This window comes from Rattus norvegicus, chromosome 8 (assembly GCF_036323735.1).
Source record: "Rattus norvegicus strain BN/NHsdMcwi chromosome 8, GRCr8, whole genome shotgun sequence".
NCBI lineage: Eukaryota > Metazoa > Chordata > Mammalia > Rodentia > Muridae > Rattus > Rattus norvegicus.
In genome coordinates, this window is record NC_086026.1 from 85,744,724 (window position 1) to 85,769,528 (window position 24,805).

At 40.5% G+C, this 24,805-nt stretch overlaps 1 protein-coding gene across 5 annotated transcripts in view; it reads left to right on the plus strand.

Annotated features, from left to right (window-relative positions):
- The window catches only part of Hmgcll1 (3-hydroxy-3-methylglutaryl-CoA lyase like 1), a 162,052-nt gene that overhangs the window by 107,016 nt on the left and 30,231 nt on the right, over nt 1-24,805 (plus strand). For 2 of the 5 annotated variants that reach the window (XM_063265886.1, XM_006243415.5), the window contains exon 8: nt 20,401-23,018. The exons of 1 other annotated variant lie outside the window; for it this stretch is intronic. In XM_063265886.1, the coding sequence (XP_063121956.1) occupies nt 20,401-20,511 (111 nt within the window). In that variant the 3' untranslated portion in view covers nt 20,512-23,018. Of the gene's footprint in view, nt 1-16,400; nt 16,527-20,400; nt 23,019-24,805 lie in introns of those variants that run through there. 2 more of the 5 variants (XM_063265885.1, NM_001276472.2) reach the window with 2 other exon arrangements.

Here is a 24,805-nt window from a genome sequence, read left to right on the forward strand (position 1 = left end):
CTTTGATATTTAAAATTTTTATCATTTAATTATTTACTTTTTATTAATCATTCCATTCGTTTACATCTCAAATGATATCCCATTTCCAGATTACCTCCTCCACAAATTCCTATCCCATAATATCTCACTTCCTGGTTCTCCCTCCATCAGCCCCCATCCTACATCCACCCTTCCCACTTCCCTTTGCCTGTATGAGAGTGCCCCCCCCACCCATAATCTCTAGCCCTACTGCTCCAGCAACCCCCCTATACTGGAGCATCAAGCCTCCCCAGGATCAAGGACCTCCCCTCCTGTTGCTGTCAGGCAAAGCCATCCTCTGCTACATATGTATCTGGAGCCATGGCTCTCTCCAGGTACGCTCCTTGGTTGGTGGTCTACACTTTGGGAGAACTGGATAGTCAGGCTAGCCTATGTTGTTCTTCCAATGCAGTTGCAATCCCGCTCCACTCCTCAGTCCTTCTGCCAGCTCCCCCACCAGGGTCCCTGACTTCAATCGGATGATTAACTCCAAGCATCCATGTCTGTATTGGTCAGTTGCTGGCCTGACCTCCTGTGGACCCGCTGCACTAGGTTCCTGTCAGCAAGCGCCTCTTGACCACGGCAACCGTGTTGGGTTTGAGTTTGGTGTCTGCAGACATGATGGATCCCCAGGTGGGGCAGTCCCTGGTTGGCTCTTCCTTCAGTCTTTGTTCCTTTTTTTTTTTTTTTTTTTTTTGTCCCTGTTCTTCCTTTGGACAAGGACATTTCTGGGTTAAAAACTTTGAGATGGGTGGGTGTCCCCATCTCTCAACCGGGGGCGGAGCCTAGCTGCTGGAGGTCTCTACAGGCTCTCTCTCCACCTTGAGAGCCTCAGATTCCCTGTTGTCTGGGACCCTCCGGTGACTATCCCCACTTCCTAATCCTCTCTGCTACATAGTTATGTTCGACTTCCTGACCCTCTGTACCTCTCTCACATCTCCTTCAGATCCCGATTTGCCACCTTTATTCTCCCCAACCTCCTTTGTCCTTCCCAGGTCCCCCCTCCCTCCACCTCCCACAGTTGTCCTGCTCCCCCCTCACTGAGGACTGAAGCATCCATACTCTGGTCTTCCTTCCTTTGCTTCATATGTTCTGTGGGTTGTTATTATGGGCATTGTGGGCTTTTGGGCTAATAGACACTTATTCGTGAGTGCATACCATGTGTGTTCTTTTGTGTCTGGGTTACCTCACTCAGGATGATATTTTCTAGTTCCATCCATTTGCCTAAGAATTTCATGAGGTCATTGTTTTTAATCACTTTGTTGTACTCCATTGTGTAGATGTACCACATTTTCTGTATCTATTCTTCTCTTGAGGGACATCTGGGTCCTTTCCAGCTTCTGGATATTATAAATAAGGCTGCTATGAACACAGTGGAGCATGTGTCCTTGTTTTAGGTTGGAGCATCTTTTGGGTATATGCCCAGGAGTGGTATAACTGGGTCCTCAGGTAGAAGTATTTCGAATTTTTCTCAGAAACCACCAGACTGATTTCCAAAGTGGTTTTAACAGCTTGCAATCCCACCAGCAATGGAGGAATGTTCCTCTTTCTCCACATCCTTGCCAGCATCTGTTGTCACCTGAGGTTTTTTTTTTTTTTTTTTTTTTGGTTCTTTTTTTTTCGGAGCTGGGGACCGAACCCAGGGCCTTGCACTTCCTAGGTAAGCGCTCTACCACTGAGCTAAATCCCCAGCCCCGTCACCTGAGTTTTTGATCTTAGCCATTCTGACTGGTATGAGGTGGAATCTCGGGTTGTTTTAATTTGTATTTCCCTGATGACTAAGGATCTAGAACATTTCTTTAAGTGCTTCTCAGCCATTCTAGATTCCTGGGTCAAGAATTCCTATTTAACTCTGCATTCTACTGTTTAATAGGTTTATTTGGTTCTCTGGAGTCTAATTTCTTGAGTTCTTTGTATATTTTGGATATTAGCCCTCTATAGAGCTTAGGGTTGGTAAATATCTTTTCCTATTCTGCTGGCTGCCTTTTTTTTCTATTGACAGTGTCCTTTGCTTTACAGAAGCTTTTCAATTTTAAGAATTTGTATTTGTCGATTGTTGCTCTTAAAGCATAAGCCATTGGTGTTCTGTTTAGGAAATTTTCTCCTGTGCCCATGTGTTGGAGGCTCTTCCCCACTTTCTCTCCTATTAGATTAAGTGTATCTGAATTTTTGTGGAAGTCCTTGATCTACCCGGACTTGAGCTTTGTACAAGAAGAAGTGAATGGATCGATTTGCATTCTTCTACATGCAGACTACCAGTTGAACCAGCACCTTTTGTTGAAAATGCTATCTTTTTTTCCACTGGATAGTTTTAGCTTTTGTCAAATTGGTTAGGAACACTACCCAATTAGTTTTATGAAGCCACAGTTACACTGATACCTAAACCGCAAAAAAAAAAAAAATCAAAGAAAGAAAACTACAGACCAATTTCCCTTATGAATATCGATGCAAAAATGCTCAATAAAATTCTTGCAAACTGAATCTAAGAACACATCAAAACAATCATCCACCATGATCATGTAGGTTTCAACCCAGGAATGCAGGGATGGTTCAATATATGGAAATCCATCAATGTAATCCACTTTATAAATAAACTCAAAGGAAAAAAAAAACCACATGATCATCTCATTAGATGCTGAAAAAGCCTTTGATAAAATGCAACACCCCTTCATGTTAAAAGTATAGGCGAGATCAGGAATTCAAGGTGCATACCTAAATGCAATAAAAGCAATATACAGCAAACCAATAGCCAATATCTAATTAAATGGAGAGAAAATCAAAGCAATCCCATTAAAATCAGGAACAAGACAATGCTGCCCATTCTCTCCCGACCTATTCAGTATAGTACTTAAAGTTATAGCCAGAACAATTAAACAACAAAAGGAGGTCAAAGGGGTACAAATTAGGAGGGAGGAAGTAAAAATATCACTATTTGCAGATAACAATATATGATAATGTACTTAAGTGACCATAAAAGTTCCACCAGAGAATTACTAAGCCTGATAAACAACTTCAAGAAAGTGGCTGGATATAAAATTAACTCAAACAAATTATTAGCCTTCCTCTACTGGAAGGATAAAAGGGCTGAGAAAGAAACTAGGGAGACATCACCCTTCACAATAGTCACAAATAATATAAAATACCTCAGTGTGACTCTAACCAAGCAAGTGAAAGATCTGTATGACAAGAACTTCAAATCCCTGAAGAAAGAAATTGAAGATCTCAGAAGCTGGAAAGATCTCCCATGCTCATGGATTGGCAGGATTAATAGAGTAAAAATGGCCATCTTACCAAAAGTAATCTACAGTTTCAGTGCAATCCCCATCAAAATTCCAACTCAATTCTTCAAAGAGTTAGCAAGAGCAATTCTCAAAATCATTTGGAATAACAAAACAAAACAAACAAAACAAAACAAAAAAACCACAACAACAAAAAATCCTACGATAGCAAAAAAAAAAACTCTCTCAACAATAAAAGAACTTCTGTGGGTAATCACCATCCCTGACCTCAAGCAGTATTCCAGAGCAATAGTGATAAAAATCTGTATGGTATTGGTACAGAGACAGGCAGGTAGATCAGTGGGGTAGAATTGAAGACCCAGAAATGAACCCACACACCTTTTCCACTCCTGATTCTTTAAAAAGAAGCTGTGCATTGAGAAGACCTCCTGGTGGCTCCTGAAAGCCTACTGAAGGAGGCCGGTGAGAGCGGAGATTGCGAAACTATGTTCCCACTCAATCCTGAGCCCCAGTGCTATGTCTTATCAAACATGGTAACCGATTGTAGCAACCCTTGTACCATTATTGAGCAGTTGAAAGCAGGCGAGTACAGCTCTAAGTAGATACAATTTTATAAATAGAAGAATGGGGCTGCTTCAGGGATTGAAGAACTCAAGGTTCACTTCTGGTTCCGCCCCGCTTTCTTCCCTTTTTGCTAAGGACTGAAGCTCTGCGCTTGCCACGGCTCACAAGCCTGTGCTTGACTGCAGTTTTTGCATGAGAGATCTCGAAACCATTTGCTTTTGCCCTGTTTCAGATCTGAGGTGGACATATGACTGCCCCAAGTGAAGAGTCATCAACTTCAGTCCACATCACACACGCACGCACGCACGCACGCACGCACATACGCACGCACGCACTCGCGCACACGCACTTGCAGAGCAATTTCCAAAACCCCGTTCTGATTAGAATGTATATTTAGAAAAATATGGTTCATATCCATGGGGGGAAAGCAGGTATTGGACGTGTAAAACAAAATGAATTGTTTATTTTTCCATGCTCAAATGTGTGGCGATTTAGTGCTGTATTGCGTGTTGGATCAACCCCAGTTGTTCCATGTGCAGCCACACTTGTACCTGGGAGTTGTCTATATCATAGTCTTACACTTACTTTCTGGGTATTATGCCATAGCGTGCAGGTCTAAGAGAGTGATGCTCAAGCTAATCTATTGCCTGCTGCCCTGACTTCTTCCAGACAGCCGCTCTGCACAGTCTCATAAGCCTGCTCTTGTTTGTCAATATGGGTAGCACTATTTACCCTCTATCCAAAACACAGGATTTCCAGCGCTTTTCTCCTTTAATCAATTCCCGTCTTTGTTGCTCCGTCTTTTGCCGGTGTTTATTGGCAATCGGTCGTCGTTTCAGCGTTAGGGGGCCTCCCATCAGCATCTGTTTCAGAATTGGAAGTTATTTACCTCTTACCAGAAACAGGCCAGAAACAAGGCCTGTTCTGAATCAGCCCTTAGCTGAAATTGTTGTGATCCCTGCCGCCTCACAGAGCAGCAGCTCAATTCGCTTCTAAGTCAGTTAATCAACTGAGCGGTTGCACTTGGTGGGTGCCAGGGTGGGGATTGGGGGTTGCCGGGGGAAGGGCTATCACCTGATGGTAAAACTCTGTGATTTTTTTAGATCGTTAAAAAGGCACGCCATGGTCTCTGCCCCTGTAGCAGCTACATACACAGTTACATAGCTGTCTACTTCTCTTGTCCCCCACTCCACTCCCCAGCTTTGTACAAAGTTAATGGAGTACAGTGAGTATTTTCACCGGAGGGCCGAGGCTGATGCTAATGACAGAGAGCCAAACTGAGATGGTCGAATTCTTTCTGGACATTGAAGTGTGAACTCAAATGCTATATTTTTGACAAATTTTGTCACTTATTTTTCTCAGGAGATCCAGCAACTCGTTGCTTTATACTCTGAACTTTCATCTCTCTACCCCACTTTCCCCCAAAGCACAGTTTTCTCTATTAATTCACTTGCTCATCTTCATGCCTGTTCCATGGTCACTCGTCATAAGAACTCTGTTATGATTTTTATGTTATGGCCCCACTCTTTAAACTGGACATAACCTGTGACTTCTAGCTTAAACGCCTTCCATGGTCTTCCTTCCTGCCACTCAGAGAGGCTACCTTCACTTCTATGACGTCACCATTCTGCATAACATGTCCTTTCCCCAGTAGCTATGTCACACAGACTTTTATTTTATTTTTAAAATGTTTTTACTTAGTCTGTGAAAATTCAGAGTAATTTTTATCATATTCATATTCTTTTCCATTCCATAACCCATCTCCTTCCCATCCCTTGTACCCAGTCCCTATCCAGCCATCTTCTGTGCTCTCTCTCTCTCTCTCTCTCTCTCTCTCTCTCTCTCTTTCTCTCTCTCTCTCCCCCTCTCCCTCGCCCTCCCTCCCTCTCAAAACAAACAAAACAAAAGAAAGAAACATTTAAAATATGGAGTCCAATTTGTGTTGGACAGCTACGCCTAAGCATGGGGCCTGCCTTTGAAAAGTCAGACCACTTTCTTTAAGAGAACCATCTTCCAGCCATTATCACTGTGAACGGCTTCTTGATTAAGAGGTGGGGCTTCACCTTTTCTTCGGTTCTAAATCTACTCACAGCTTTGCCCCCTTCAGCCAAAATGATGACATTATTTATTTCAGAGTCTGTCACTGATAGAAAACCAGTGGGTACCCTGACTGTTACCTTTCTTAATTTTCTGCAATATTTATCACTGTACTATAAATGTTTAGGGGAAAATTCCTACTCTGGTTTGTAGTATTCTCTTTTTCTTACTTGTCTTTCTTTTTGGAGACACACACACACACACACACACACACACACACACACACACACTTTGTCTCTTCACTAAGACAAAGACCCAAATCTCTGCCACTCTTATACATGTTCCTCCCAAGAGCCCAGAAATGGAATAGTAAAGTAAATTCCGAGTTTTAGTTGGTTTAACAGTGGCCTGGAGCAATAAGATAACTGGCTCAATAGTTATGTGTTAGCTCAGACTTTGGTTCCCAGCACTCACACCAGGATTCTAGGAATTGCCTGTAACTCCAGCTCCAGGGGATCTGACACTCTCTTCAGACCTCTGCTGGCAACAGCCAACAGGACTCATAATCATGTAACACATAGGCGCGCGCACGCGCATGCATACACACACACACACACACACACACACACACGACACACACGTGTGTGCACACACACAAATAGAATTAACATTGTGGGATGATCTACGCAAAAGTGAAAAGCAGGGTAATGGATACACAAAGAAGTTAAAGGCAAACCAGTCGTGAGGCTTTCCACAGTCACAGTTATAGAAGGCAACTATAATTAAAGAAGGGCATTATAGCAAGAGGCAACCACAAAATAACTTAGTCAAAATATTAAGTTACCATTCTAGACAAAATATAATAAAAAGAATTAGCCAATTAACAAAAGAGCGGCCATGAAAAAAGAGAGACCAGAAATGTAGGCCACAGGAAGCAATGAGCCAGAGGCAGATGGTAGCTAGGAACTTAGAAACTGTGTTCTAGTTGGATAGCTTTGAATCGTACTGCAGATCAGGCTGGATAATGGCTCAATGTTTTGCTTTACCTACGTTGATGTTGTTTGTCTATTTCTGTGCTCACAAGATTGTTTAGGAACCCAGGTGTCTTCTCGCCCATGGTTCTCCATTTCTGAAGACCTCAATGTCATCCACATCTGATTATTTGAAAGCAAAGAGCCACGTAGTTTCTGAAAACACTTGTCTGAGAAATGGCTCACACTGAGTTGTTCGTGCACTGTCGCTCGTGCGCTATTGCTCGTGCGCTGTTGCTTGTGCTCTGTTGCTTGTGCACTGTTGCTTGTGCACTGTCTCATGCACTTTCACTCGTGCTCTGTTGCTCGTGCACTGTTGCTTGTGCTCTGTTCCTTGTGCACTGTTGCTCGTGCACCGTTGCTCGTGCACTGTCTCATGCACTGTCGCTCGTGCTCTGTTGCTCATGCACTGTTGCTCGTGCACAGTCTCACACGTTTAAGCACAGCGAAGTGCTGTTGTGTAGCTGGATCCCGAAAGGAGAGGAAACAGGGTTTTGGTGAAAAGCTACGACGATTGGGTGTCCAAACTTTTTTATGCATTAACCTTCCTTTTGGGACTTGAAATAATGCATATTTTTTGGTGTTCACAAAGGAAAATGCTGACTTTCTGGCCCAGAGCACATAAATCCTCAAGCTAGAACTTCGGACTATTTTTGACTTTTAAATGTTCAAGTCAGGAAGTAGCATTTGGTGTTGACATATGAGATTTTCTTTTTTTTTTATGTCAGGTCTGTTTCTTGCTTCTGAAGTGTGCATTAGAAGCCTGAACCTTAGTGATTACTTAGGAATTGGTAATGTGGAGGCTCAGACATATATATGTATGTATATATATATATATACATATATATATATACCTTATATTTATCTATTAACTGAAAGCATGGCTATATCACAATCCTTGTGTTTATGGGACATTGGTATAGTAGTTTTATATTAATATACTAGAAACCATGGATTGTGGATGAAGAATGAAGAGATTCATTCAAAAAAAAAGAAAAGCCGACAATGTTTCTTCAGTGAAGGGACAGGAGTATGAACGGAGCTGGACATGACATTATGTACATGTCGGAAGTGCTACATCAAGCTCGCTGGAGTGTACACTCAATATACACAAAGTTAGAAAGAAAATAGATAACACTAAAAGAGATCATTTACAGAATGGAATCTGTAAGTGAGAGGCTGAGTTAGATCAAAGTGCTTCTGTCATTATTGTACTGCCAGAAGGGAATTGTGAAAAAAGAGTAAACATTCACTACTAAAGCCCACTTGCCCTAAGTACCTGTCATATGTAATTATTACAGAGAAAACACAATTATATACCAGTTATTATTACATTTTTATTGAATATTAAAATATATAGTATCATATATTATGTCAATATAGAAACATAGACTATATAAATACATACTATATAATATGTGATATATAATATTAATATTATAATATATATTTATTATTATAGTCTGGAAATGCAAATACATACCAGAGTATCTTGTTCTTTTATCTTTTGTTTCCTTAAAAATCAATTAAAATCATTAAATATTCTTTGAAATTATTAATTGTGTCATACTAGTCTCTATTAATAAATTAACTGTTTTTTCCTTGTTGTGCACTTAAAACAAGAACTGATTTCTACTCTTACAAGAAATAGTACAAAGACTATCTGACCTTGAGCAAACTCTATGTCAACATTTTCTGAGATTTTCTTGGGCTGTCCTCCTAGAAATACAAGAAGGGGGCAAGTGGGTTTTTCCTGGAATGTCTTGATGACATTGCTAAGAAGGAGTCAATCTCCCAAGGAAAGGGTTCTTACCTGTCAGTGCTCTGTTCTCAGCTCACACCGCATCACAGAGTGATATTTCAGGTCAGAGAAGGAATGGTGTAAAGGGGTTTGGCAGAGCTTGTCCCTTAGTTCATGACAAATGTAAATTGGTTCTCTCAGTCCCAATGTACAACTGGCCCTTCCTTTGTCTCATTCTAATCATGTGAAATAACACATCCCGGTTGCCTTCCGAGACCCTCAGTTTCCTCATCCATCAAGTGGACATGTGTTATCAGCCACTTCACATGGTACTCTGGAACTTTCTCCATTGTGAGGTGTACGATCCCTGTAAAAAGTAACATAAGTATTTCTTAATATCTTTGATATTTTCTCAGACTTGCCAAAATGGTCAATTTCCTTGTTATATATATTTATTTGATTGCTTTTATTTTTATTTTAATATAACTATTATATTTTAATATGACTAGTGAAAGTATGATATAACCTATTTTACAGCAAGAGGAAAGAGTTTAAGAAATTTTATTTCAAAGTCTAATGTCTATCATATGAAAGCTTTACTGATGACCACATTCAATCCTAAATGTGCATACATACATGCATGTGTGTACATAGAATGGCTGATACCCTCGTATTGACATGTATATCGGCTGGCCAAAACCTAGAGAATTACTCATGGGTGCCAATTGTTTATCTCCTATGGTTATCAAGGTATGAGATCACCTTTACTATACAGACACATGGCAAATGGGAGTTCTCTGTTTGGGGACCATAGTTCCACATGGACTATAATTTACATGGTTGACCAGCATTTCTTGGTGAGATCTGGGCTTACTGAAAAGGATGCTATGATCCATTATTGATGTTGGGATTAGAAAAGAGAAGTAATAACACTGGTGGCTGCAGCCATCCACTAGAGAGAACACCAGCTATGGTGAATACAAAGAAAAACCAACTTACCAGAAAATGGCGATAACTTTTTTAATAATATATTTTAAGTGTGTGTGTGTGTGTGTGTGTGTGTGTGTGTGTGTGTGTGTGTGTGTGTGTGTTGCGTCTGTGTCCCCTGAGGCCAGAAAAGGGTATCAGATTCTCTAGGGTGGGAGTTACAGGCAGCTGTGAGCCAACAAACATGGATACTGAGATCTAAACGCATGTACTCTGAAGAGGAGCTTTACCACTAAGCCGTCTCTCCTGGTCGAATGAGTACAGTTCTGTTATTTTATCCTGTATGAACATGTATTCAATCCAAAGTGAATAATTTTCAATATTAGCAATAGTATTTTAAATCTAACATGTAGATTTTAAAAGGATGCTAGTTTTTAGAGAACAAAAGAATAGATTTTTTTTCAAAAAATTTACATTGCCAAAATGTTAAGTGTTCCTTGAGACTTTAATAACTTCAATACCTAAATGCCTAAAATCTTAGACTGCATGGAATGCGCTGAAAACAAAATAGGAAGCTTTTAAATTTGTTTGCTATGCTTCCATTATGTAAACACACTTACATATTTTGGGGGGATTATGTCTAAGCACTACTTATGGACAAACCTTTCTTTAATTAGTACATCTGTATAGTTAATTAGTATTTCCGCATGGTTTGAGCATCTGGCATTTTGTAAAATTAGCATGCCTCAGAATTTATCTACTGTTCTAGTAAAGAAGCAATACGTTTATGATATATCTTGTCCTGTTTATAACTTTCTAGAAAGGACTATTAATATCAATTTTGCACAATCTGCAGAGCTCAAGCCAGTGGAAACCACAGTGAGGTCACGGGGTTTATTGATTAGTAGGAGAAAGAGTGAATGGAGGACAATAACAAGGTTTCAGCTGAATATTTTTGTTTAGTTTGCTTTGCTTTATTTGTATTTGGGGTCCTGGGAAAATTGCTTCTCTTTGGATTCCAATAGGTTACCTCTTAGCACGCAGGACACACGATTTAATAAATTTTGTTTCTACTCGAAGATCTATGAGCACCGGGAGTTTTTGTCTAGTCAGTGGAATCATGGTTTTAGTTAATAACTATTTCAAGTCAGAGGAAGAAGTGAGCAAACACATCAAGAATATGTTAGCTGTGGCCTTGTGCATTCTGTAGCCTCATTAATTTTACATTTATTTTAAACATAAGAAAGTTGTTTACTTGATGAATTGTATTACATATTAGCTGTACACTCTGAGTGGGACCCAGTGACTCGTGAACACAAGTCATGAACTTGGGGGATTCTAATGTTACACTGCCACCACGTGGCTGTTCATCTCAAGATGAAGGACAGTGCTTCTGAGATGAAAAAACAAGTACTTTGTTTTTATTAGAGTGTCAGAAAAGTTTGATGTGTACCACACACACACACACACACACACACACACACACACACACACACACACCCTTGTACAATCCACCCATCGGGAACCTGTCTTAAGTGAAGCTTTGTGTTTGATGAGAGACAGGACAATCTCCTAATGCTGGCCATCTTCCCGAAGTGCATTATTTTCAACTACACATAATCATAAGAATTTAGTCATAAAGTCTACACATATCCCCTCTATTTATAATAATCAATAGAGCAAATAATGCTCTTCTTCTTGGTTTACTCTCTGGTCGTCCTCCCATTTGCTATACAAACCACAAGACAATCCTGCAGTAACTTTGGAGAAGTAAAAGAGTGTAATATTTGTTGTTTCTATTCTTAAACACACATATATGTTTTCAAGACATATATTACACAAATATGAATACATATGAGGTATGATGTAATGTTTTAATATGTGTATACATATTGCGATTGTATGTTTTCTTTTACTTTCTGCTATAAGTCATTCTGTGTGGTTTAGAGAGCCCTGAGCTTAACAAGTCACCAGCTACCTCCTGAACTTACAGACAGGAGCCTCCACCCATAGCTCAACACTGTAATCTTTAAATCACAACTGCCCATTGAGAAGCTTTTTATTTAAACAGAAGATATAATTGAGAATTATTTAGACAGTAGAAATAATCGAGAATTAAGAGCTTTTGAGTAACGTTTAAACAGTTTCCAAAATCACGCTATTTTTCTTAAAAAGATTTAAAGGTATTTGAGTTCATTATAGATTCATTTATTTATTTATGCATAAATTGTGCCAGTGCAAGTTTCTGTATACCATGTCTGTGCAGGTGCTGACAGAGTTCAGAGTGTGTCTTGGAACTCCAAGAGCCGGAGTTACAACCCGTGAGCCACCTCACATGGGTGTTTGCAACCAAATCGGGGTCCTCTGAAGAGGCAGTAAATTTCTTAACCACTGAGTTGTTTCTCCAGCGCCCCAATTTTATTTCATTTTTTTTTATTTTTTTATTTATTTTTTTTTTTTCTCGGAGCTGGGGACCGAACCCAGGGCCTTGCGCTTCCCAGGCAAGCGCTCTACCACTGAGCTAAATCCCCAACCCGTTTATTTTTTTTTTAATTTTCATTTATGTGTATGTGAGTGTGTCTGTATGCCATGTACTACAGAAGCTGCAGGAGCTGCAGGAGCGAGCTTCTGATCTCCCAGAGCTGGAGTTACAGGTAGTAACGACTTGCTCAATGTGGGTTTCTTGGCATGATGGGTCTTTTAGGTCTTCTGAAGAACAAGAAGCACATTTAGCCACTGAGCAATTTGTCCAGCCCCAGTTACATTTACATTTACTGTGGCACACGTGTGGGTCAGAGAACAAATTATTGGATTCCCCCCCTCCCCCATCTACCATGTGGGACTAAGGTTCAACATCAGGGTGGTGGCAAATGCCTTTACCAGATGAGCCATTTCAGTGACCTCGAATATTTAAGGGAGTTTGTTTTGTTTTGACTTGAGTTTTGAGATGAAGTCTCACTATGTAGCCTTGCTACCCTGAAACTTGCTATATTGTCCAGTTTGGCCTAAAAGTCACAGAGATCCACCTGGCTCTGCCTTCAGAGTGCTAGGGTTAAAGATGTGTGCCAGTATGCCCAGCATGGGATCCAATTATGTATTATTTCTTTTCATGAGTAATATAAAGAATAGACTCTTTAAAATTGCTTTAAAATAAAGCAATTTATTAAGCTCTGTGGTTTAAAGTTTTCTGGGAGCTGTGTCCAGAGCTAACCTGATTACTAGAGAAGAGGCAAGCAACCCTCTCCAGTTTAGTCACCCAGATTATGTCTGCCTTTCCTAGAACACCATGTGGGTGATCCTTGCAGTCTTAGACTCCTAGGATACAAGTCTGTGTGAAATAATGTTAACTGGAAAATTCAGGTGTTTTGTTTGATATCATCCTTATGTATTTATTAATATCTTACCCTGACTCACCAGTTCGCACAAAGCTATTTTGTTTTCTGTTATCTGCACTGAGCAGTGTAAGTCACTGAGAATAAGAAAACAGGATTAAAATGAGAGAGATTATATGTGGGCTGTGAATATAATTCCATTGCTAAAGTGATCTACTTACATGTCAGAATTTTTGAGTTCAGTTTCCAGCATCAGATAAAATCAGACGGGTGGCTCTTGCTTGTAATCCCAGCACTCGAGGGGTAAAGGGAATAGGAGCCAAAGTTTAGGGCCACATGCAGCTACAAACAGAGCTTAAAAGCAGCCTACTTTCATGAAACTGTGAAATAAAAATTACGAATAACCACACTCTGAATGCTTAACAATATTGTTAACATGTTGGTGTATGTATCATTAAGATACATACATGACACCACATTAATCTGTATAGTACACATCCTTTCAACAGCAACTTTGTTCCCTTAGTTAAATTTCTGTAGCATTTATCATTCAATTTTATAGACACAATTTAAATTATTTATATGGCATTTTAATTGTTTTATAAATTTCCTTCTTAAAAACATGATAATGTTTCCACAGAGGTATGTATATATTTACTTGATTTTAATATTTTAATTATCTACACATGATATGTAAAATATTTCAAGACAGGATATCCTTGATAAAGAATTTCTTGGTGCCCCTCTCTGGTTGTAGCAGGTAGGAGCTCTGGCCCCATAAGAACCTGAGTGCAGGCACTCAGAACTTGGCTGCAGCACTCAGGAGAGTGAGGCTTGTATCTCCCTTGGGCAGCACAGTGGAGCTGGCCCTGGAGGCACAGGCGCAGGGAATGAGAGCCGGAAGGCTGCTGCTGCCCCTTGCGGGCTGTGGCATTGACGAACTGGTAGGGCAGTGCTGGGGAGCGCCCCCTGGTGATGCAGTTGCTGGTGAGCTGGCGGGTCGGTCAGTTGAGCTACCTCCCAGGCTCAGATCCAGGGCTCCACGACATAAGGCAACCACAGGTTATCCTAGAAGAATCCCCTGAGGATCCAGTATAGCGCGTGTAGCAGAAGCCAGAGGCCTCAAAACAGACCAATGACTCAATGCAATGAACATTCATTTGCAAGTAAAGATGTGTGGACAAAAGGTTATACTGGGTGACACACTGTGACACACGACTGTGACATTTTTTATTCTATCTTGGTTTTTTTGTTTGTTTGTTTGTTGTTGTTTTTTTGTTGTTATGGGGGAAGGTTACAAGGGTGGATATGAACATTGGGGAGATGACTGAGACTGTGCTGCGTGATGTGAAATTCACAAAGAATCGATAAAAAGTTAAGAAAAGTAATTTTTAGCATATTGTATATTGATAATAATTGTTTGTCATAAAATTACAATTTAAATTCCCACTAATGGGAATTTTTGTTGACTTTCAGATCCTAAAATCTTACCTTTTAAAATTATGCATTTATTTACTCGTTTATTTAATAGTGTGTGTGTGTGTGTGTGTGTGTGTGTGTGTGTGTGTGTGTGTGAGATCTCTAGGGAAAGCCTCATAGAGTATCCCCTGAGAGTGAATCATCCACAGGCTGGTCAGATGCTGCCTTACACCCACCATACTGGAAGCTTTGGCTTTTTGTTGTCTTACCCTCTATTGAGTTCTCCTTACTAAAACCACTCTCCTTGAAGTGTGGAAAAGCCATGGTGTTTAGAGCAGAAGGTTTAAGGTCCAGTTTGTGTTTGGCCAACACGGCATGTGTGGCTATATGGTGTTGGATGTGATACCTAACAGTAGCCATCTGGAGGGCTATGAATCAGCACAAAATGGCTTACATCAATGTAGTCCGTTATATAGGATTCCCCGTAGACTGCCACTTCGTGTGTGTTTTCTATAAATACGATCTTCATGTCAGAGACCTTCACCTCTACTTACAAGAGCCTGCTGTGAGTCTAGTCTGTAGACTTATGTGTCTAACCCCATGAGGCTGGTGTGCTTCTGTGTCTGCCTCTATGTGGTCCATATGCGCCTGGGTACCTGAAGGCAGTTGCCTGCCCAGCACCCTGTGTGATGGTAAATAATTTATCTTACCTGCCCTTACACCTTACAAGCTCTTTACCTCTTCAACCTCAAATCTTCCCATGACGCTCTGCTTTTCTGGGTATCAGTGTTTGGTCCTCACACATGGTTAGCGTCTTGGCATTACGGAATACAGTACATCTCTAAAATTAAAACAAGTGCACGCCCAAGATCGAAAGGAAGGAAGTGAATAAGGGATCCAGCTTCAGAAAGTGACAGGCACACTCAGAGCTTTAGCATTAGAGAAGCGCTTTAACTACTTTTGGGGAATGACTTGCCCCTAGTATGTTTAAGGGACCATAAGCAATTCTAGTGGGCTCTCAGTACTCAAGTCTATTGAAACTTCTGTCTCTTTTTTGGAGGATGGATTAAATCCCAATAAATGGGTTGGCTGGAAAGTGTAGTGGGTGAAGAATTGATTAAGTATTTCTGTAGCCCTCATTATCAAGTTAGTTGTCCAGAGAAATGGCCCACCTAAATCCCTTTTTATATTATTGAGAGCTGAGGCCCAGGACTTTCCTTGCCGTCTTGGTTTGTATATCTTTCCTAGTATCAGCACATAAACTCTTTGTCCTCTGCATCCCAAGCGCACACACCCAATCTATGCAAATTTGCAGCTTCCGGAGGCTGTGGATACAGGCAGAGCGGGTGTTCTCTGGGTAGAGAGAATTCTCCACCAGACCATGCACTTACACAAGAAACCTGAGGTTTCTCCCTGTGAAGTGGGGAGGGTATGGGAACATCTTTGCACGCGTGAGAGTTGTGAGTAACACACACAAAACGTTACAACTGCTGTGATCAGTTAGCATGTGATCAGGGGACGTGATCTGCTGTAGGTGAGGGTCTTAAATGCCTCTTAAATACCTCTTAGTTCCAGAGTCTTTGTGTCAAGTATTGTTCCCACAAAAGTCTGGTGAATTAGCAGGTAAATGGGTCCCACAAAACCCACTACAGATACAAGCCTCATGTCTAAAACCTAGACCCAACTCTCAGTCTTCGGTGACTGTGATTCTGAGCTGTAGTGTTGGAATGCTCTAAAGGTCAGTGCAGAAATTAGAGAATCTGTAGAACCAGAGATGAACTAGCTGTTCTCCAAGCTCTGAGCATGCCAGCTGTACACTTACGGGGGATAAACAGACAAAAGCCATACCTTTTCAATCTGGATGTAAAACTGGCCCAGCTGCAAAGACTTTTAGTGCAGATTTTGTTGGTCTAAGAGACAAACTTAGAAAAGGGAATCTCCAGGGATGATTCTAGCAACAAGTGAGAGGTGACTTCACATAGCATATAGCATGTCCAGACTGCTTTCTGTGTCTTCACAACAGGTAAAATGGAAAGGAGTGATTCATACCCCATACGCGCACATGCCTTAGCTGTCCTGCTTTATGTTTCAGATGGGAATTAACGTGGTGGACTCGGCTGTATCTGGATTAGGTGGCTGCCCTTATGCAAAAGGTGCTTCTGGGAATGTAGCCACTGAGGACTTGATATATATGCTTAATGGCATGGGGCTCAATACAGTAAGTTCTTTATAATGTATCCTCAAACCCCATGCTTTCTTTTCATGTTCGGACAGGAATGCGTTCTCCCACTTGAAAAACAGCTGAAGTCAAAGTTTCATTACACGTTTGCTATTTGCTATGTTGTCCAGGAGGAAACCAGAATGAAAGGGTTGCAGGGACTTTGCCCATCCGTACTGCTGTGGCGACGCTGCTAATCATGTTCTCATTCCACATTATAAAGCTTTGTGAACGCTGAAGTATGTCTTCACGTGTTATCTGCTTTGGTTTTGCTTATTTACTGTGCAAGAGCTCGCATCTTCGCGATTATAACGCTTTGACTTTGCAGTTTTGCTTATGGCGTGAATCCCCAGAGATGACGAGATGGTCCTCAGTCAGGTTGGGACTCGTTTGGCCTGGGGCTCCTGACACCTTGCAAATGGTCAACGAAGGGCGAGGTTAATTAAACCTAACATGTAAGACCCTGAGTCTCAAAGAACCTTTTGCCAAATATCTGAAAATACAGGTCTTGCCTGTACTGACGGCAGCTAACACTGAGCTTTCTTTATGATTAGTAACAAAATCTATAAGCACAGAGAATATTCCATTAAACTAGGAAAGGTAAGAGAACTATTCCGAGATGGTTGGATACCCAAACCATAAAAGCATCAGTTAGTTTACAAAAGAAATTGGCCTCTCTCTCCTCTTGCCTCTCCGGTCTCACTGTGATTACATCAACGGCCCCCATGGCATCTAACTTATCTGTAATCCCACTTTCTTCCTCACGGCTTTCACATGGCTCTGAGTGGTCTTTTACATCACGCCCCATTTCATCTAGACAGTAAGAGAAAGCCAACAACGTCACACCTAGAGTCTCTCTGTACCCCAGGCAAAGCTGCAAGGATTTCGGTGCTTCCCTGGATTCTGTATTTTTATAATGGATTCTGTATTTCCCTAGAGCATGATACTGTTTATTCTTTTGTCTTCCTATGCAGCCAAGATGCAATTATAACTCATTCATGCTCAGTGTCTGTAACAATCAGATGCTTAGGAAATATTTACTGAGATTTTACCTGACACCAAAGACTAACAGCTGTTGTCTAAAAACAACAGAATAGAGCGTTTATCTGCTCTTTCATTGTTTTAGAAGGCAGCGGCCTAAAAGGAAGAGAGATTGAACCTTTCTTGGAACTTGGATGATTGAATTACGCTTAATTAGCAGCCAGTGTTCAACATGTTATGTAACTTTAGATTTCAATGCCAGATTCTAGAAAATCAAATGCCACCCTGAGAATTTCTCAGGTTGTGGTGCACCGTGGTCACTATGAGTCACAGGCCCAGTTAGTTACCAAGTTCGAGCACTTATAGGACCTGTCTCTGCGAGTGAACGATCGTCTCTTACACTAGTTGCATTGGAGTCCATCCCTACTGCAGGGCTGTCTGTACTGCAAGGCCACCGTACCATGCCTCTGCTTCAGCGCCTACCAGAGAGCTTGTATTTCCTCCAAAAAGAAGGCTTACTGCAAACACACTCTGGCCTGCTCAATTACAAATGGTATCTGTGACTGGTTCACCCATTGTTACCTACCCATACCGTGGCTCTCCTCCTCCCCAAACTCCACATGTACTGTGCAACTCTTTTTAGGCCTTTTGTATTGCTTTTTGTTACCTGCAGTGCTCCTCATAGCCTCTCATTAGAGTTACCACATAAAACATGAATTGAGTTGTACGGCCCACAGCCTCTTCCCCAGCACATTCTCTCCACACTTTCCTCATGAGTTCCTTGGTCTTTTTAAACACTTGGGCATATCTTGCTCCATGGACAGAAGTATAGTACAGAAATTTGTATTCATGGGCCTGTAATTGCCCATGAACACGTAAGCTTCATGGAGCTCAATGAATCACAATCTGTGTGAAACCTCACAACATACGATGTTGCTTTCTAGACATCTGATAAATGATTTAAGATTAAATACATAATAATTCTATAGTCATATCAGTTATTAAATGAAATAGAAAAAGACCAAAACAAAATTCTTTCTTGAGATAATATTAGAATATTGTCTGTACATAATTGTTAGAAATGGAATTTGTACAACGTTTAGAGGAGCATTAATGACAAAACTATTCCATCGAACCCTTACTGGATTTAATTCAGAAATGTAAGACATAATGAAAAGGTAACATTGGGTTAAGAATTTAAATTAAAATGTAGACTCAGATGTTCTGTGTCAAAACCAAATTTCTCAAATTAAAAAGAGGGCTGCTACCCTGAAAACATGCCCATATTGTGAAAGAAAAAAATGTTTAAAAGAATTGTTTTACAAAATGTTTCTTTGACCATTATTAAAAAGATAACAAAGAACATTCCAAAATATGTCTAGAAAGGAAAATTAAGGTAAACAGGTTATAAAAAGCTTTATGAAATTTTATTCTTGTCCATTTTAGGAGGAAATCAGATTTTGAAAACTATTTAAAACAGCTACTAGCAATTTACTAGCAGAGAGTAATTTTACTTGCTAGTCCTCACAGCTTCCAGTTCATAATGAAGTAAGATGTAAAGGCGCAAGAGATGTTGTGAGGACAAATCTATAGTGGGCATTCCCACAATGCACCTCTCACGTCACAAGTGTGCTATGCAAAACACTCTTACTACTGCAAGGCCTCTGGGTGAGGAACATGCCCTTTTCTTGGCCTTCAGATCAACTATGATCTTTCCTTCATGGATTTTCCTAAGCCTCTGTTGCTATGATACTTCCTTTCAGACAGTACAAACCATCAGGCACAGTAAGTGCTATTGTTTACTAAATACTGTTCATGTTCTCTGCCTTACCGGTCCCCACTTCATACTGAGTCACAATTCTGAGCCTGTGTATGGTTAAAAAAAGGCATTCATTGTTGTTGAAAAACTACAAAAAATAAAATGGTATTTTTTATCCCCACTAGGTCTACACTGCAGTGCCCCAAGATATCTGCTGGATATCGTGCCAGAAGCACATATTCCAATTCCATGGCCGCCCAGACTAGCTGCCCAACACTCCCTTACACTTAAATATGCACATAAAAGAACACACAACCCAATAACCTTTAATCCAATTGATAAGATTTAATTATCCACCTAAACACACAAAGCCCAGTACACATCCATCCCTTAAGAACTTTAATAACAACCTGTAAATACACAGAGTGGAATCTTAACTCAGCTTCCATTTTCTCTCCACCCTGACTACTCTCCCTATCCCTCTTGTTTCTCCTCTTCCGTTCCAGTCTCCTCCTCTTCCTTCAAACTTTTCTCCTGCCAATCCTTCCTGCTCATCCAATGACAGGCCTCCTTCTATCCTGTACCTGCCCTCACCTGTATTTTACAAATTCAATGGGGAGAAGGTTCTGGTGAAGTCACCTGAGTCCTGAGTAGTGACTAGGCAGCTGTCCTTGGGGCAATGAAATTAGCATCAAAATACAGATAACTCCAGGGCAAACCACAACAATTCATCTTTCCCGGAGAATCTATATAAACTTACCCAGTTTGTTTCTTTATATATAATAAAGATATCATTCTTCCCAATTCAGTTTCTAACTGTAAACGTCTCCAATCCATTGCTGTATGTTCTCTCTTTCTTCAAGTTCTACGATTATCCTTCTTAAACATTAGATATGTTTGCGAATTGTACTATTACTCAGAGGTGTCTTCTGCGTATCATATTTTCATGGAGTGGAGAAATCTAAAACACTGCCTGCATTGTTCATGGAAATAAATGTACAACCGTTTTCCTCATTTTAAAGAGTTAAGCAACTACTAGTGAGATAAAAGATTTGCTTCATCCTTTTCTCTTTTTCTTTTTCTTTTCTTGACTCTTATCCCATCCCACCTGGTGTCTTTTCTTTTCCTTTGCAGGGTGTGGATCTCCACAAAGTGATGGAAGCTGGGGACTTTATTTGCAAGGCAGTGAATAAAACCACAAACTCTAAGGTTGCCCAAGCCTCCTTCAAAGCACGACTTGAATGAGTTTATGGTTTGAGAAAGAGAAGAGCCATTCCCGCCCCAGTTCATCACAGCATCATCAGTGCCAACGCATTCTGAAGTGGAAGTAAATAAGAAAGAGCTGGGAAAGGAGATATGCTTTGGAAAGTTTATCAGTGGGTAGACCATGAATTCGGTGGAAGGCAAGACGAGGCATTTGTTCAACTGCAAGCTGGGAATTAACACCGGTGCACGTCCTTCTGGGGGTGGACAAGGCCTGATCATTTGCTCTTACAGAAATCATTATATTTTTTAGCTTAGTAGAGCTGAAAATTGACTTCAGATTTCTCTAAGTATCAAGTGCTGTGTTAATGCCTCCTCAAGCCACCTTACCGCCGGGTACACATTGTTAGTGGTTTATGAGCCTCGACACAATGCAGAGTGTGTGGCCCTGAAGTTGTGTGTTTTTCCTCTGGATCCCGGTTCTCCATTTGCCAAGTTTGTTAAGTTATGGACCAAGAGCCAAAGTTTCATCTGACCCAACATAATTTTTAGCAATAGAACTTTTATATTTCAAGTGCGGCTAACATCTGTTAACTATTTCAATGACTTTATTGTGCTCCAAGTTGCTGTGGTCAATGGCAAGACGCCACATCCTGAAAGCACGCCGTACCTCCCATGTTTGTTCCATGCGTTCAGTTTGCTGTGTTTTACATTTAATCAGTTGTAGAAAAAATAGTCCACAATGTTATTTAAATATGGAGAAACTATATGGTGTGATTTTTATTCTGGTGTCTGAGGGACAGTAATGACAGGAGACTGACGTAGACACTCTTGTCTATTTCCATAATATCTAGGTTACTTTTGAATTGCCCAAGGAAATACTATTGTGATTTTAAGAATTTTAATATAATTTTAACTGATGAAAAGTCTGTTTTCCTTGACTTAATATTCTCTCTATCTGTTTGTTTTTATTTGACTTTAGAATATTTATTTTGAAGTGGAATGACAGAAATATTATCTTTTGTGCCAGAAAGCATTGTAAGGGATAATGAAAATTAATACATTAAAGATCAAGGCCTGGGGCTATGGCTCAGTGGTCAAGAGCACTGGCCATCCTTCTAGAGGGCATAGACTTGATTCCAAGCGCCCATATGATGATTCAATAGCATTTATAACTCCAGTTTCAGGGAATCTAATGGCTTCTTCTGGCCTCTTCTTGACTAGTCAGGCAAGAAGGACACAGGCATATGTGCAGGTAAATCATCCATTAATGCAAAATAGCGTAGACATCCTAGAAAATAGTAAAAATATTGAAATGAAAATATTCAAGACAATAAGGATATTGATTAGAAGTACAATATCGTTAGAGGTATATGGTAGGGAAAACTGGAATGGAAACATACAGCTTGACAAAGAAACCTAAATTTCCATAGAAGACTCCGACTTGTCAGCTTGTAACGGTTCTTCAGGAGGGTCTGTTACCGCATGCTTTCCTCAAGCGCACTGAAAGCAGTTCTGTGCTTGGGGGCTCAGGTTGGAACATGAATGGCACAGAGGCAGTAAAGTGGCATTTGATTGTGGAGCTGCCTTAGTACCCCCTCCCTGATCATCTCTTTTGACTAGGGTGCTGCCAGGCATCGACATCAAAGGTTCTTTTTTCTCCATTTTCTGAGGAAATTGATTTTCCCTATCAGAGATGTGGAGTGTTCAGTTTTGAGATATTTGGGAAAACATCTGTTTATGCAGACTACTTGTAAAATCAGTGACCAGCATTTTCGTTTGGAAATGAAACTCAAAGTTCTTTCACAGACGGAGCACATAGAAACCTCAGATATAGTGCTGTACAGTTGCATGGTGCCTACCTCCGCAGATCAGCTAATTTTCATGACTACCTTGATACTGTCTACTTACACTTGACATAGCTAGTTTATGTTTTCTTCTCTCTCTCTCTCTCTCTCTCTCTCTCTCTCTCTCTCTCTCTCTCTCTCTCTCTGCTGTCTTAATTTCTTAGGAAGAATTTTCTCAACTGCCCAGGAAACCTTGCAGTCACTGCAGGACCCATTGGAAAAAAACAAAAAGCAAAAAACAACAACAACAAAAAACTCACCCATATGTATTTTGATACCAAATTTTGCCCTGATTTTACCTAGAAAGACTTAAGAACAGCAAGGCAAATACAACGTTTGTTGAAATGTGAATGAAAATAATCTTTCTTCACATCTGCCCTTAAGTTAAGGATATTCTGCATCCTGGAACTTGTACATTTTATTATAGAGATGTGTTGCCGCCTGTCATAGAGTTAGGAGTTTTGGTAAATTGTCAATCACTCTACCTAGGAGTGTAAGCACCCGGATTTGATCTCCCAGACCAACGAACCAACAAGCAGAAATAATTTTGCATTCTGAAATTTAAAAAAAAATGTAAATCTTAACTTCATGAACTCAGAGCAAACCAATTTAGTCTGTTAATTTTCTAGTAAATTCAATGTTCTCTTTACATTTTTAGCATTTTATTTACTGTAAAATTTAATAAAGACTTTCTTAGCTGTATGTAGATGGCTCTTAATTTCCACATGCATGCCCTTAAGTTTGATAATTTTCATACTATATCTTCTAAATGAGGGCTTCCCAATGTGAGTCAAAGGATTCAGCATTGAATAAATAATTCATACCTGCTGTTCCTATCATAGTTGTAAATATGCAAAGACTGAAGAGTCAGAACAAAACAAATGCGAGTTAAAATAATGGACAAGGAGGATCCCAGTAAATACCCTCTATCTTTTTGCTCTCATGGACTAGAAGATACGGATTTTGTGCTTGAATGGGGTGGGCTCCAAACTAAAGAGGGAGAATGGGGAAGAATAACATAAGAAGCACAGAAAACAGGCAGGAGAGGGGCTGGTCTAAGGGAGAGGAAAGAAAAAGAAGAGAAAGACAAAACTATCTAGTTTTTGCCAATGAATACCTATAGACACACATATTATACTATGATGGGCCACATCAGTTAGAATATTTTAAACCGTATGCAAGCTGACAAAAACCCAAAACAATAAATTTTAAAACTCACTTATCCGACACATTTTCAGAATTTGCTTTTCCACCAGCGTTTAACTCAGTGGCTCACTCATGCTTCAAGGGCCCTTCCCGCCCTAAGGGATAGTTCACCTTCAGACAATGGGTCCTAAGAGTGCAAGCTCATTGCAACTCTTCGAGCCTTGCGTTCCACACAGCTTGCAGTATGTGCAGGGCCTTTCCCTGCGACTTTTTATTATCAAAGTACAGTATACACTTACACCCTTCCAAACTTCCTCTCCTGTTTCATTGAGCAGTGGATCCTTGCAAGCCCTTCCCAAAGACGTTTATTTCATCAGCCTAGACTAGGAGGGTAGACTAAATAGAGCATCTGGGAGCAATCAGTAAGGAAATTCCCATGGAAATATATGCCATAGTGAGAAAGGAGAGAGGTGAGTTTATAATCCCAAGGAAGAAGCCTGTGTCTAACAACTCCGAGACAGGAGGAAAGGGGAATAATTTTGTTTTTTACTTTCATGGTATAGTCTTTAATATAGACATATTATAATCTTGATCAAGTTCATTATTTTTGCCAGTTAAATAATTAAAAGTTAGGGGGGGAAATGTTACCAAGGAGCAGGAGGGAAATTCTCAAACGCAGCAGACAGCAACAGACAAAATCAGCCAGAATAAAAGGCTTTTAATAGGGGCAAGGAAACACAGATACCCCGAGCACACAGACAAATGGGTCTCAGCAAAGCATAGAGGGTACACAGGAAGCCAAAGTCAGGTCAGACCTTGAGGGCTGGGGTTTATTGGGTCTTTGCGGTGGTCTTCTTGACCTAAATTAGGATTGGTCAGTTTGAACAAAGACAGGCAGGCTGATAAATATGGTAACTCTTTTAGGTCACTGTTTGGGGAATTCGTGACGTCATCAGAGCTGCGTCAGGCTTAACTTGTTCAACTGATGGTCTCCTGAAGCTGTTTCAAGTAAATCCACGTTCATCTATCTGTTCTCACCCCATTTTCATCACACAGCCGGTGACACATCCCCACTTGCTTTAAGAACTTTCTGTTTGTATTACATAGCACCCCCATACCTGTTGTTCCTGGCTCAGACTTCCTCACTTCCACTGCTGTTTGGCTTCCTCGTCTCCTGTGTCTTTAACTTCAGACTTAAATCACACAGTTGCCTCCATTTGCCGTACTTAGCACGGATTCAGGCCCAGCAGGACTGTGGTACCAGGTTCTTTGTGAGGCATGCAGGCCCACCGTGTCTCAGCTCACAATTTAACAAGATCCTTACTTGCCTGTTCTGCTTGTTT